Below are 15,747 nucleotides of genomic sequence, written 5' to 3' on the forward strand. Positions count from 1 at the left end.
GATAGAAATGAACTAAAGAAGATATTTCCGTTCATAGGAAACTAAAGGCTAAGGGCCTTAAGTCCAAACTAGATACTAATAAAATAGGTTGACTGGCGATGTGGAAGATGCCCTCTGAGCAATAAATGCTGGCCTAGCCAGCAATGCCCACATCCTGTGAAGTGAATATAAGATATAATAGAAACTCAGGAGAAACTTCTCAACCCAGAGACTGGTGAGAGTAGCACACTGAGTGATCGAAGAAAATAGCTTAGACACATTTGAGTGGACAGTAGCACAAGTACAAGGAGAAAGGAAAAGCAAGTTATTTCAATACGGTTAGATGGAGAGGAGAGAAAGCTTGGATGGAGCACAAATATCAACATGGACAGATCAGGCAGGATGGATTATTCCTGTAGGCATAAATAATTTCCTTAATTTCTATAGTTGGCAAATTTAATAAAATTCATTTGCAATAACATTATACAGCAAAGTTTTTATAAACCAGCACTTATGGGACCAGGAGTGTTATGGTTGATCAAATATTCCAGACAATGAAGAGGTCGACATAATCGATGTAAAAACACACTAAGTAATAGAAATGTAATACAGGGGTATAAACATCACTGTTATACTTTATTTACAGCATACATCACTTAAATAAAAACTTACTGGCAGTGATTCTTCTCACACACCCTTAACTGACTATTCAGTCACAGCAGTCGATCACAGTATTTGAGGAGAAACTGACTCAAGACTGAATCCACTGTTAATATTTCATTTAGCTATTCAATTTAACAAGTATGTTTACATTGAGGTAAATATAAAGAGTTATAATAATTGGACAGAATAATACAGTAAACCTCCTGGAATTTGAGGTATATAACTATTTCTGGTTTATCGAAAGTGCTGGTTCATAAAGTGCCCATTAAAACAAAGTTTGTTGTACTGCAAAAGGAAAGGAATTTACCTTCATAGGTTTTCGGAGGCAGAAGAGCTAGAATGTCATAGAGACGCAAACGCACCATTGCTGCACTTGCCTTCAGCTGAGCTCCATATGCTTTTATGACTGACGGAATGCTGATGAATTAATGACTTCTGGTTACAAGGAGAATTTGCTTCTTGAGCATTGTTACTCAGGTTTTATTTTTAAGTTTCTCCTTGGATTTTTAAAAGGAGGTACAGACTTCAACCTTATCACACATTAACCTTTGAACATGTCTGGTGCGGAGTTGTAAACAACACAAAAAGCATAATTTGGAAAACTAAGATTTTGACCAAGAAATCAAATCAGGAATTCCTTTAAACAGAAAGTAGGATGTATATGGAACTTGTTACCACAGAATGATTTAATTGAGTAGTAATTATGCATTTAACAAGGTGCTAAAGTATAAGGGGGAGAAAGAATTGGAGGATGACTCTGATAAAGTTAAATGAAAAGAAACAGCTTGTGTACAGCACAAGGACTGGCATGGACTAGTTGAGCCAAATGGCCTGTTTCTATGTTGAAACATATGTACAACAATGGTGATAGCTATCACTTGTGTTTACTGACTATCTATTTGGACTCCGAACAATGAATATTGTCTTTGACCCTGGTGTCCTCTGCCATGAACTACATGCATTTATTACTGATCCATCTCTTTTCTTGGTTCGGTCTCACGTGTACGCAGTGTCAGTTGTCGGGATTTTATGGGCCTCTGCTGGTAGGGCAGGTCAACAAGACCATTAAACACCCCGGTGCTTTCTCACCATCTTCACAATTAGTTGGTTCTCCCTCCACAATTGTGACACTGGCAGGAGGGGCTCAGGAAAGATGGGTGAAGACCAGTAGGTAATCCCACTTACACAAGAGGCTTATTTCCATTACACGTTTCCTTTCAAAATTGGTCACCCTGCCCACTCATCCCCCAAGTGCTCCCTTCACAAACTTTTGGACACACTTGAAGACCCCAAACTTCTATATTCCGGGGGTCTGGTACTTTGAATATAGGAGTCTTTGTTGTCCCAGCAGTGGATATTACCCACCAACGCTAAAGGTGTCACTGACATACAGATTGGCTGGCAAATTAGATTAGCCAGCAGCACTCAAAAGGTGGGTCTTGCAGGGATCTTCACCCCCAGCCAACTAACAGCACTTGGGATTTTATTTAGTGGCAAGGATGTGTTACCTGCCAATCTCTCTGGGGGCAGAGCAGGAAATCTTTTGTTTAGCCCAACCCAAGCTGCTAAACCATGTCCCCACCATCAAACATTGGCTACATTCACTTCAGGGCATTTCTCCCACCATGTACTGTACCCCTTCCCACAAACATACACAAAATGTCCATCACCAAGTCACTGGCCAGTCATCCCAGCATCTACTCAGCTCATCTTACATCAATACTCTCAGACATGCCACTTCCAAACTCCACTGTTGCAACACTCTCCCAACCAAGTCCCCCATGACTAGTATTCCTTTTGTTAGTTTAGTCACTAATGAGCAAACAATGTTCAGTAGTTTTTTGTATCAACAACAATACAGAAATGCTTGCTGTAGTTTAATGTAAACATTTATAGATGTATGTCTATATTTCTAAGTGCAAGGACAGGTCTCAGATGTGAGGCAAAGCTGCTGCGAGATACTCACTGTGATAGCATTAGCATCGCACATTCAATTGGAGTCATTAGTCTACGAATTACATCTTCGGTGAGGAGTTCAGGACAGTGAGCCACAAAACTCCTCATAGCTGCAGGAGAGAGGAAGAGGTAGGTTTTCTTTAGAGAAAGTGTTGCTTGTTTTCTTAAATATTTTTCCTCTTAGCTTCCTCTCCATCTCCACTGAAGGCACACACAGAACTGTGTCCAAGTGGTCATTCCTCAGTGGACAGTACTCCGGAAATGAAAACCAACACAGTGGATGCACACCTACACTACAATTAGCTAAAAACAACACCTCTTAAAAGCAAATATGAATACCAACTCTTTAGGCCTAGTCCTTTCGTTAACGCTTGCACAAACAGTGAGAAGACACATTCGTTGCCACATGGCATGAATGAAGCAGAAAGCATTGATGCTTTGAAGAAAAATTTTAGTAAAGCTATGAGAGAAAATGGAACCAAGGAGGGGGGCATGTTTTAGGATGCCAAATTGGGGTTAAAGTAGGTGGTGGCTTACATGACTTTTAACATTACAGAAGACAGTTTAGCCAAAAGACCTGCTATTCAAATCCCACTCCAGAAGTTAGGCAGAGGAGCTATACTGACAACCCCATGCTGAACTACCGACCGGTAGGGGAGCTTAATAATCTCAAACAATGCCATGAAAAACATTAACTAGTCCTATCAAGAGGATGAAAGATTACTCGGGGTATGCAGAAAGGTAGAGTTGAGGTTAAAATCAGATCAGTCACGATCTTATTGAATGGTGGAGCAGGCTCGAAGGGCTTGTTCATATAGAGTCAGAGTTGTACAGCATGCAAACCGACCCTTCAGTCCAACTCATCCATGCTGACCAGATACCTAAATTAACCCGGTTCCACTTGCCAGCATTTGGCCCACATCCCTCTAAACCCTACCTATTCATGTACCCATCCAGTTGCCTTTAAAATGTTGTAATCGTACCAGCCTCCACCACTTCCCCGGCAGTTCATTCCATTCCATTCCCACACCACGCTCTGCATAAAAAGGTTGCCCCTTGGGTCCCTTTTAGATCCTTCCCCTCTCACCTTAAATCTATGCCCTCTAGTTTGGACTCCCCACTCTGGGGAAAAGACCTTGGCTGTTCACTGTATCCATGTCCTTAATAATTTTATAAACCTCTATAAAAGGTCACCCCTCAGCCTCCAATGCTCCAGGGAAAATAGCCCCAGCCTATTCAGCCTCGCCTCCAAACCTGCCAACGTCCTTGTAAATCTTTTCTGGGAACCGTTTCAAGTTCCACAACATCCTTCCTATAGCAGGGAGACCAGAATTGCATGCAGTATTCAAAACTGGCCTAACCAACATCCTGTACAGCTGCAACACGACCTCCCAATTACTATACTCAATGTACTGACCAATAAAGGCAAGCATACCAAACACCTCCTGGGACTCCACTTTCAAGGAACTATGCACCTTAACTCCAAGGTCTCTTTGTTCAGCAACACTCCCCAAGACCTTACCATTAAGTGCACAAGTCCTTCCCCGATTTGCCTTTCCAAAATGCAGCATCTCACACATTTATCTAAATGAAACTCCATCTGCCACTCCTCAGCCCATTGGCCCATCTGATCAAGGTCCCGTCATACTCTGAGGTAACCTTCTTTGCTGTCCACTACACCTTCAATTTTGGTATCATCTGCAAACTTACTAACCATACCTCCCGAGTTAACATCTGAATCATTTATATAAATGACAAAAAGCAGTGGACCCTGCACCGATCCTTGTGGCACACCGCTGGTCACAGACGTCCAGTTTGAAAAGCAACACTCCACTGCCACCCTCTGTCTTCTACATTTGAGCCAATTCTGTATCCTAATGGCTAGTTCTCTCTGTATTCCATGTGATCTAACTTTGCTAACCAGTCTACCATGTGGAACCTTCTTGAACGCCTTACTGAAATCTATATAGATCACATCCACTACTCTGCCTTCATCGATCCTCTTCGCTGCTTCTTCAAAAATCTCAATCAAGTTGGTGAGACACGATTTCCCACGCACTAAGCCATGTTAACTGTCCCTAATCAGTCCTTCCCTTTCCAAATATTTGTAAATCCTGTTCTTCAGCATTCCCTCCAACAACTTGCCAACCACTGATGTTAGTCTCAGTAGTCTACAGTTTCCTGGTTTTTCCTTACCACTTTTCTTAAATAGTGGCACCAAATTATATTCATTCATCACAACACTGTTTATGGGATCTTGCTGCATGTAAATTTGCTGTCATATTGCTTATAATGGTGATGACACTTCAGAAAGCACTTGTTAACTGCCTGAGATCCGAAAGATGCTGTATAAATGTAACTTTGTTGATTCTTATTGGAAACTAGTCTGAAAAGATAATTAAGTGTGTGAAATTTCTCTTGTATTCATTTGTCAGAATTATAAACATGGACACAAACTGGGGAATTTCTCAACATTTTTCATCAAAATGACTCTTTCTACTGATACTACTTGCCTAAATAACCATTCCACTGAGAGTTCTTCCTTACCACATAATGCACCAGCTCGTCCCTCCAGGGTCACTTGCCACGTAAAGGAATCTCCTCGAGCTTTCTCTGCTTCCAGTTCTTTTAGGGAACGTGGAAATACATTGCGCCACAGCAGCAGCATCTTGGGGAGATGATATCGAACGACTGAAGGACCTGTGGGAAAAGGTTAACATTTCCCCTTTAGATAGACACTCAGCACAACATTAATACCACCTGCACGGTCATAAACTTTAAGCCATTCAAGCTGTGGAGGAGTTGACCAATCCCGTGGCTGCCTCAAAATAACAACCTAAATTAAGTCTAAACAACCTCCAACTCCACTGCTGATTACTGAAGAAATTTGAGCCAAATTCCTGGATAGTAGTCCAATCTGTGGCAGCAGCAACCAAAAGACTATGCTTTGATATAGTGAAAACTATTCACTCCTTGACAGCTTCCAGGGGTACAAGTTGCAGCTATGAAATAAACTTCAATAGTTATAATAGCAAGCAGAGTTTATGGTTTTGGATTCCAACTTGATCTTCTGAAGCAAGGGGAGTATGGTCCAGGTTACCAGCAGAATGACAGAGAGACGATGGCCTAGTGGTATTATCACTGGACTATTAATTTAGAGACCTAGATAATATTTTAGGGACCTGGGTTCAAATCTAGCATCCATATACAAACCTAAGTTAATCAATGCTCCCAGAGAAGCCATCCAGCCCATCCCAACAGCAGATTGTGGAATGTGAATTCAATAAAAATCTGGAATTAAGAGTCTAATGATAACCATTGTTGATTGCTGGAATAATCCATCTGGTTCACTAGTGTCCCTTTGGTGAAGATCTGCTGTCCTTACCTGATCTGGCCCACATGCGACTTCAGACCCACAACAATTCAGTTGACTTTTAACTGGCCTCTGGACAATTAGGAACAGGCAATAAATGCTGACCTGGCAGTGATGCCCACGTCTTGTGAATGAATAAAACAAAGGTAAAATATTGCAGATGTGGGTATCTGAAACAAACACAGAGAATACTAGAGAAACTCAGGTCTGGCAGCATCCACGATGAGAGAAAAATACCTGACATTTCAAGTCCAGTATGAACTGAAGGAGAGACAACATTAACTCTGTTTCTCTCTCCACAGATGGTGTGGGACCTGAAGTTCTCCAGCACTGGTACTTGCAGCAGAATAACAGTGGGTGGGGCAGGTAGTGTCATATTGACCTGTACTTACTTGATCAGTCTTCAACCATGTTGAGAAGGTGGTGTTGTTCCAAAAGCAATGTTCTGCCTAAAGCTACACTGCAGTTAAATGATCACAACCAAAGCAGCTCACTCAGCAATTGCAGGTGAATATTTAACCTGTTGTTCACTCTTGGTGAGGTGAATGAGTGTATTGGTCAAGGCATTGGCCATTTATCCCTTGGACTGGCTGGTCTGCCGAATACAAATATCCTCCACAAAATGGAGTTGGCCACTATCAATCCACATCCTATAGTTCCACAAATTCAACTACAGTTGGCAATGTCAATTAAGATTTGTCTAAACATGGCTGTTGCAGGAATTGGAAAGGACGCCATGTAAGATGGGTGCTCTATTGAAGTGGAACAGTTAATCAGTGCCAGAGCAGATGTGAAGGAAACTGAACCTGCACCTGACTGTGCTATGTTTAACCTGCAATTGCTCACCGCCAACGCCAAAGAACCACAAAAAAGTTCTGTATTCCTTTTGTCTGCACAGTAATTTGACAAGGTAATGCTGTGAACTACTATATTAGCTCTTACGTTCAGTGTCCTCCATATACAAACCTAGGCTCATCAATGCTCCCAGGAGAAGCCACCCAGCCTGTGTGCGTTGTAGTGACAGGCGGCTGTTCTGAGAAGCCGTGCGCAACAGGTCCTCCGCAATACTCACCACCATCTACAGAGGAAGAGATGGAAACAAGATCAATTCATAACATGGGATCGGAACACTGGAAACTTAACCTCGCTTACACCAGGGGAGATTTACCAAAAACAGGAACTTCAGTTCTATGGAGAGAATGGAGATAATGGGAATATTCTCCTTAAAGCAGGAGGTGGTAAAGGGAAGTTTTGATATCCCTATAAAAACAATGAATAAACTTGATGAAGCAGGTACAGAGAAATTGTTTCCCAGAAGTGGCAGAGGGACAAATAACCAAAGGATAAAGATTTAGTGTAATCAGAAAAGCAACCAGAAGCGAGATGAGTATTTTTTTTTAATGCAACAAATGGTTACAATCTGGAGTGCACTGCCTGAAACAGTGGTAGTAGTTTCAATAGTAACTTGCAAAAGGGAACACCAGATATGGTTAAAAAATAAACTATGTAATTTGGTCGGGCAAGAGCAGGAGAGGAAAGCTAACTGAGTAGCTTTTTCAAAGAGCTGGATACACAATCCTTGCCATTATAAAGGCTAGCAACCTTCTGGGAATCGTTCAGTCAGCTGCAGAGTAAAGTTTCCTCCACACTATCCCAGTAGCACCCATATCCCAAGAAAGAGTAAAGACCAAAAGAAAGGATTCTCAGAGTTAATCATCAGATGGGTTTTATTCTCTCATTAGTCTAGTTGAGATTTGAACTCTTATCTGAGAGTGCACCCAGTGTAGTTCTTACACCTGGTAGCATGCTGTGCTCACTGATGTGACTCAGTGATAGTACTCACATCTCTGGATCAGAAAGTCACAGGTTCAAGTCCCCTGAGCACCTAAATCCAGGTTAACAGTCCTAGTCCAGCAGTGAGACAGTGCTGCACTTTATACCATTTTTCAGATGGGATGTTAAACTGAGGCCTTGTTTCCCCCCTCAAATGTAGAAGACCTCATAGTCGCGTTGTGAAGAGAACAAACATTCGCCTTGGTGCCTGACCAAATTTAACCCTCAACCATTATTAAAACATATCATCTGCCATTGACGGATTGGTTTGCGAGAGCTTGCCTTGTGCAAATTTGCTGTTGTGTCTCCTACATTACAACAGTCACTGCATTTCACTGGCCATAAAGTGCTTTGGCACACCAAGGTCAGGAAAGGCCCTGTATAAATGCCAGTCTTTGCACTTACCTTTCCTTTGGCATGAGGAATTCCAAGAGGGCACTGGTGTACGCTGCCCAGCAATGCAGCCATTGCAAAGCTGTATCCGGTGACAGCTTCTGGGGAGGTCTTCAGACTGTTGATGCGTTCTGCGCAGCTGTCCAGCAGTGGAGTCAGCTGGTAAGGCAACGCCACAGCTATACAACGCATGCACCAGGCTGCACCTAGCCTGGCTGCCATACTAGGATGGAGGAGGACTGAGGTCACTGTCTCCAGGAGACCTTTGAAGAGGAGAGAAACAAAAGAGATTAAGAATTTATGGTAAAATATCAAAACATCTTTTCTAAATACCAGGACATTTAAATTGGAGGTTTTATTTTGTCAATTATTCTGTAATATTTTTAAATTTATATTCTGAGCAAATTCTTGCACCAGGCTCACAATGAAAAAAAGATGATGAAGTGTGATTGAGATGTATCCCTCCGGCCAGCAGCATGGCTCCAGTTCAGTAGATGGCAGGATGCACATTTACTGTGGTATGGAAAACATGCTGAAACCTTACAAAGCATTGATTAGAATCTAACTGCAGTATTGTGCGTAATTCTGGTAATCACACTTTAGGAAAGATAACAAGGTCCTGGAGAGAATACTACAGCAGTTTACACAAATGACACCTGGTATGAAAGACTTCAGTTATGTGAAGACTCTGAAGATGCGGAGATTAATCTTCCCTTCTCTAAAGGAAGGGAAGGGCAGAATTAATAAGAGATGTTCAAACTTTAATGGATTATATAGAGTTTACTCACGCTACTCAGTCACAGACTTAAAATAATTAGAACAGAATTGGAGAGGAAACCAGAATAAATTATTTCACATAGACAGCTGTTCTAATCTGGAATAGACTATTTGAAAGGTGTATGGAGCAGAACCTACAGTAACTTTCAAGAGGCAACTGAACACGTACTTGAAGAGAACTCACTGGGAGATAAAGCTAGGGTACGAGACTAAAACAGAGAACTTGCAAAGAGCTAATACAAGTACAACAGGCCCCCATCCTGTGGTGTAAAATTCTACATTCACTCCCAACTGAGGAGAATACAGACCTCATGTTTTTTCTTTCCTTCCAAATGCAGTATCCTGCACTTATTCACTTAACTATACTTTCCACAGACTACCTTTCCCACAGTCCTAACGTAAACCCTGCTGACCAACTGTGAGATCTTGACAGGCTCAGATTCCAGACTGTTTACAGCTATGCAAGCCTATTCATTCATCTCACCTCCTGGAGTATCTTTTTAAAAAAAGAACAGGGGTCACTAAATTTCCCTGTCCCCTACCTTGGTGACTTTGCCTTCAGCTGTCTTGGCCACAAACTCTAGAATTTCTGCATTAAAACTTCACAATGATCATTACAATTTTTCTTAAAATCTACTTTCACAAAGCTTTATGTCCCCTAATCCACGGTCTGCTTCGTTAACTCAGTGGGCGATTCTTGTTTGAGAACACTACTGTGAAAATTTCAGCTATGGTTCAGTGGGTAGCACTTTCACCTCTGAGACACAAGGTTGAGATTTCAATCCAATCCACAACACGAGCACTAAAATCAAGGCTGACACCTTCAGTAAGAGATTCCATTTGCCCTCTTGGATAAAAGGATCCCAGTATACTATTCATGAGCAGGGTAGTAAACCTCAGTGCTGTGATTAATCTTTACATCACAATACAACATCACTTGTAGGAACTTGCTGCGGGCAACGGACTGCTGCAATTCCAATATTACAACAATGACTGCACCCCAGAAGTACGAAACAAGCTTTGGGACATATGGTGAGGCAAAGTACTTAGGATATTTAACCACATTAGAGGTGGCTTATAAATGTAAACTCCTATTTTTGTCAAGGGACTTGTCCAAAATTTTGCAGCAATTGCTTGATCACGTACCAATGGTGGGCTCTTGGAGAAGGGGAGAGGCAGTGGCACTTAGGCTCTGTACCAGGCTGCCTAGTTCTTGTAGGGCACACACCATCACATGTTGACTGGCAGACACATCAGTCGCTCCCGATTTATTGTCATTGTTGGCATCGTTCACCACAGATTCTACCATAAATGAAAAAAGATCAAGACTCAAGATCATTAACATGGACTCACTTTAAACAGCATTACTCCCAAACAGAAAACAAATACATTGCATAAAATAGAATTCAATGAGTATATGACAAGCTGAGAAACAAATCCCCGAGATACAATTGCACTACAGTTTAATAACTAAGGGGCTTTAATGACACTATCAGCAAGCATTTAAGAATGAATTGCATTGGTGTAGGACTGGAGAAACAGATTTGTGGGCACGGTAAAAAAAAGTGCTTCCTGAAACTGGCATTAGGTGAACCAGTTGGAATTTCATTACAAACCAACTGCTTCATGGCCCATTTTATCGAAACCGGCTTTTTATCTCCAGACTTTTATGGACTGAATTTAAATTCTAAACTGGCACACTAAGATTTGAACTCTGATTTTCAAAATTATTTGTCCAGGCTTCCAGAAACATAATGACGACAAAAAATATTTGCAGACTAGTGGTTTAGTCAATTAGATTAAGGTTCCAGAAATAAAATGAAATGAAAAGGAATCAACTCAGAGCTTCCCACTGTCAGATGAAAATTACATGTGAGAAATTGGACATTCAGTTCAACTACATCTTCAAATATATAAACTCCATTCAACAAAATAACTATAATCCCATTTACCTACTTTACACTCAAAACCATTCAAGCCCTTCTCCTTCAGCTATCTGTCGGGACACTCGGGTAAATCAAATGTTACTGTACGGGACAGACAGAAACAGCAAGAAAAGGAGATTTTTTTTAAACAAAAAAAATATTTTCCACATGTTTTCAGGAGGCAGATGAAATATAATCTTGAAGAAAACTCATTTACTGCAAAAACTGGCTGACAAAATGGACCTGAAGTTATGTAGCTGCGCATTACCACGATTCGCCTTCTGTCAATTGCCAGCAATGGGAGCATAAACCCTTTTGCTGCCATCTAATGGTAGATAGGCTGCCACTGGGAATTCAACTGCTGGATCAGATCAGAACCACATGGTTCACTAAGCCCTTGAAGGGCCAGCAAACCACTTGGAGATATAACTAATAAACTTTCTCAACTCTTTCACCACGTCCTGTAGGACAAGGTTATGGAAGTAATGGTATGGGTATTAAAATGAATCATTTACAGAAATGAATAGGAGGAAGTGGGATTAACTGGATAGCTGGAGCCAGAAATGGGCTAAACAGCATCCTTCTATGCCATCTGATCCTTTGAAGTTCTCAGCATAGTCCACGACCAATGCTGGGAAAACAACTTCAAATAGAAGAGAGTAATATACTGAAGCATTATCGAGACTGAAAATTAGCAGTTTACATATCCCCCTAAACTCAACTACTTAGTACTGCAAATGCTTCTAATTGCTGTGGGGATAGGGGAAGGGAATGGGATGACTCGAACACCTCTTCTCGAGAGCCAGCATAAGCTAAACGGTCACTTTCTATGTTGAATCATCTCGTAATGAGGATAAATTTTTCTTTCAAAGGCTAAAGCAAATCCATCACCAAATCTATTCTCTTACCCACTGTCTTCATCTGTTTGGCAATGGCCTGACATACATCCCTCGCAGCTGCTATCTGAGCCTTTTCACCAAGGATGCTGCCCACAGTTGCCCGAAGAATGAACGAGACACAACGCCGAGAGTATACCGCCTCCACATGGCTTTGGGTGGCCCGGGGATGTGAGACAAGCTCCAGGACATGGGTAAGGAATGTGGCAAAGTTACGCTCCAGCCACTGCCCTCCAAGTGTGTTGACAAAAACAACATATGCCTGAGAGGCAATAAAAAAGGATTAACCAAAGGATTAAAGACATATGACATCATTACTGTCCTCACCTATAGCAGGCAAATTGTGTTAATAGTTTTCTATTGCTATTGAAGTCCATTTCAAAACCATTGTTTGTAACACATGAATCACTTCAGTGCATTTCAAAAGCTGCAAATTCAATGGTGGCTATTGTTATTGTGAAACTGGAACATGGGGCCAGAGACGTAGATGAACAGTGGCAAAGATAGACAAAGTGTGTAGGTGTTCAAATATTAATGAGAAATATCCCATCCACGCTCTTTCAGAGTGTGAATTTTACCATTGACAGACATGATTACAATTAGGGTCAAAGAGTAAGGAGACTTCAGACTCATTGAGTCATACAGCAGGGAATGAGTGATTAATTGTAACTGTGCTCATGCAGTCCTGCAGATTTCCCTTTCCAATGTTTATTCAACGTCTTTTGAAAATTATTGAATATGTTTGCACTGTCTTTCAGACAATGTTTACACAATTAGCTGCAATTTGAAATGCATTGTCTGAAGCCATCATTTAAAAATGCTCATGTTCTGAAAAGAAGAAAGTTTTCACCTACGAATCAATTCGAATAGTTAATACTTCAGTAATTGCTGCATGACTGAATGCCTCTGCTGATACATTTGTTGAATTGGCTAGTTCAGAAACAAAGACACTGCACCTACTTTTCTGATTAGAGCTGACCTTTGCTCAGGAGATCAGGCCAAAAAATTGATTTGGGTGGAGAGGAGGAACAGTAGGGGAAGAAAATCATTAGTGGGAGTGGTCTCTATGCTTCTTAACACTATCTGCAATGTAGGAGAAAGCATACAAGGAGAAATATCTGATAAAAGGATGGCAATAAACATATAAAGTGGAAAAATCAGACTGGCAGTAGTCGTCTGGATGAGGAACTCAGAACGCTTTGGAGTGTGTTTCTGAGAGCAGCATGTTCTGGGACTAACCAGAAAAGACATTATGTTAGACTTCGTATAGCATAATGTAACAGATCAATGACTTCACAGCTACCACACCCACCCCTAGGTAGCAGCAACCACAAGATCACTGAATTTTATATCTGGTTGGAAAGGGAAAAGCCTGGGGCTGACTATTACCTTAAACTTAAATAAAGGTCAACTACGTGGACATGAAATCTGAGCTAGGTAAAGTGAACTGGCCTATTAAACTAAGGGACAGATAAAAAGAAGCACAGCGACAGACACGTAAGGAATTGTTTCAGAATACTGAGAATAAGTAAGTATATCCCTACTCTGCAGGAAAGTTCTAAAGGAAGGACTCCACTATTCGTTGTTAACTAAAGAATTTATGAAAAAAAAACGTCAAATTGAAGGAAAAAGCGTAACTGCACAAAGGTGAGTAGCAGCTCAAATGAATAATCTGAATATAAAGAATGGCTGAGAATGACTATTCAGGAGAAAGAAATTAACGAATGAGAGAGGAAGCTAGCTAGGAATTTGAAAACACAGCAAGAATTTCCACAGGTACATATAATGGAAAAGACAAAATAAAGTCAGCGTTGGTCCTCTCGCAAGTGAGAATGGGGAACTAATACTAGACAATAAAGGAAATTATGGTTGAAATGAACAAATATGTTGCTTCTGTCTTCACAATGCAAAAACATACAAAAAACATTCCATTAATAGCTGCAAATCGGGGGGTGGAAGAGATAGAAACTTAATGAAATTATAATCGCTTGGGAGGTAGTACTAATCAAACTGATGGTGCTATGGGCTGACAAGTCTCAAAGTGCAAAACAGCTTCTTCCTAGGGTCTTAAAAGAAAAAGGCCATTCTGTTGATGTTTATTTTCCAAAAGTTGCTAGATGAAGGAAAGGTTCAATCAGATTGTAAAATAGCAAATATTACCCATCTATTCAGGATGGCAGGGAGATGGAAAACCGGAAGCAATAAACCAAAGATGTTAGAATTGATACTGAGTAGTTAGAAAATCTCAGGTAATCTGGAAGTGTCAGCATGGTATCGTGAGAGGAAAATCATGTTTAACCAATTTGTTGGAGATCTTTGAAGGAGTAAATTGTGGATAAATGGAGCCTGTAAGTATAATATACATGGATTCCCAGAAGGCATTTAATAAGGCGCAACATCAAATGTTATTGCATAAAATAAAAAAGCACATAGGAGGTAACACATTAGCATGGATAGGAAATTGGGTGGCTGGCAGAAAATAGGGTAAGTGTGAATGGGTCTGATTGGCAGGGTGTAATGAGTGAAGTCCCATGGGGCCTCAACATTTTATCATCTACACTGATGTCTTAGATAAAGGGAGTGAAGGCATGGTAGCTAAATTTGCAGATGACACAAAGATTAGTAGGAATATATATTGTGATGACGACACCAGAGTTTGCAGACGGACAAAGATAGTTGAGTGAGTGGATTAAAAATCTGGCACGTGGAGTATAATGTGGGAAAATTTGAATTTGTTCACTTAGAAAGGAAGAATAAAAGAAGTTGAGTATTACATTACCAGAGAACTGCAGAATTATGAGGTGGAAGAATCTAGGCATTCTCATTCATTAGTCATAAAACATTAGTATACAGGTACAGCATGTGATCAAGGACACTAATGGAATGCTAGCATTCATTCCGAGAGGAACTGATGCAAAGGTAAGGATGCTATGTTTCAGTCATACAGAGTGTTGGTGAGGCTACATTTGGAATACTGAGTGCAGTTTTGGTCTCCTTATTTGAAGTAGAATGATCCCTCCCACAATTGGAAAAGTAATCTAAAAATCATTTTAGCCCTTTTGGAAACATATGCATGGAAACATGCATAAAGCAACATATCAGTCACTCTTCTGATGGACGATGCTTTTCAGAGAAAGGCGTTTCTGAAATCCATAGTCGCTGCCTCTAAAACCTTGTTTCATCAGCTGTAGCACTTACAACATTGTTTGTTATTTGCTTAGCTTCAAGCAAAAGGACAGTCCCATCTTTGTTCATAAGAAAAATATTACACAGTAATATCTAGTATGAAGATTAGCATCTTAAAAAAAATTGTTGCTCTTTTAAGTATATTAGTCTAGATATTTTCAACAGAGTAAGTCTACAGTAGCTCTAAATCAACAATGCTACTTACGGAGTATTATTTTCACCCTAAATAATCATACAGATGATGTTATATCTGAAGAAGAAACCAAATAATTGTGAAGCTTGATTGGTCAATTGATCTGTTTGTGCCCATTGTGGCTTACCACACTCCAAGTTCCGTTTCATTTCTGCCTTTTTTAAAAGATGGTTTATTCTAGAGCATGATGGGTTTCTCACAAAAGAATACAACAGTACGAATTGTGCCAGCTATTTCATATGGAATACAACTCTCATTAGTTATGGTTTACTGTCATCACCAAGCCCAAAACTAGCAATATTTTTACATTTTTCCACAATGTCTATTAGGATTGCAACTTTCTACCTCAAAGCTTTTCTCTCAGCTTCCAGCCTCATCCCTAACCCTATTGCAGGCTACCATTCTATCACTTTACAAGCCAGACACTGAAAGGCAGAGGGTAGAACTAGAGCCGTTATTTAGAGTTATGCATTATTAACCTACCGTCTGTCCCCGAATCCCAGATAAATGTGACGTGCTGCATTTTGGAAAGGCAAATCAGGGCAGGACTTGTACATTTAATGGTAAGATCCT

General features: G+C 40.6%; 1 protein-coding gene across 3 annotated transcripts in view; it reads right to left on the minus strand.

The window, feature by feature from the left end:
- Positions 1-15,747, minus strand: part of heatr5b (HEAT repeat containing 5B) — a 100,481-nt gene that overhangs the window by 60,591 nt on the left and 24,143 nt on the right. For all 3 annotated transcript variants that reach the window (XR_007262072.1, XM_048596579.1, XM_048596580.1), the window contains exons 8-14: positions 11,808-12,057; positions 10,121-10,276; positions 8,210-8,460; positions 6,938-7,049; positions 5,146-5,298; positions 2,609-2,708; positions 950-1,059 (exon numbers count right to left, since the gene is read on the minus strand). Coding sequence is in view for 2 of the 3 variants with exons in the window: in XM_048596579.1 (XP_048452536.1) it covers positions 950-1,059; positions 2,609-2,708; positions 5,146-5,298; positions 6,938-7,049; positions 8,210-8,460; positions 10,121-10,276; positions 11,808-12,057 (1,132 nt within the window). In the remaining variant the exon portion in view is untranslated. The remainder of the gene's footprint in view (positions 1-949; positions 1,060-2,608; positions 2,709-5,145; positions 5,299-6,937; positions 7,050-8,209; positions 8,461-10,120; positions 10,277-11,807; positions 12,058-15,747) is intronic.

This window comes from Rhincodon typus, chromosome 5 (assembly GCF_021869965.1).
Source record: "Rhincodon typus isolate 14 chromosome 5, sRhiTyp1.1, whole genome shotgun sequence".
Classification (NCBI taxonomy): domain Eukaryota; kingdom Metazoa; phylum Chordata; class Chondrichthyes; order Orectolobiformes; family Rhincodontidae; genus Rhincodon; species Rhincodon typus.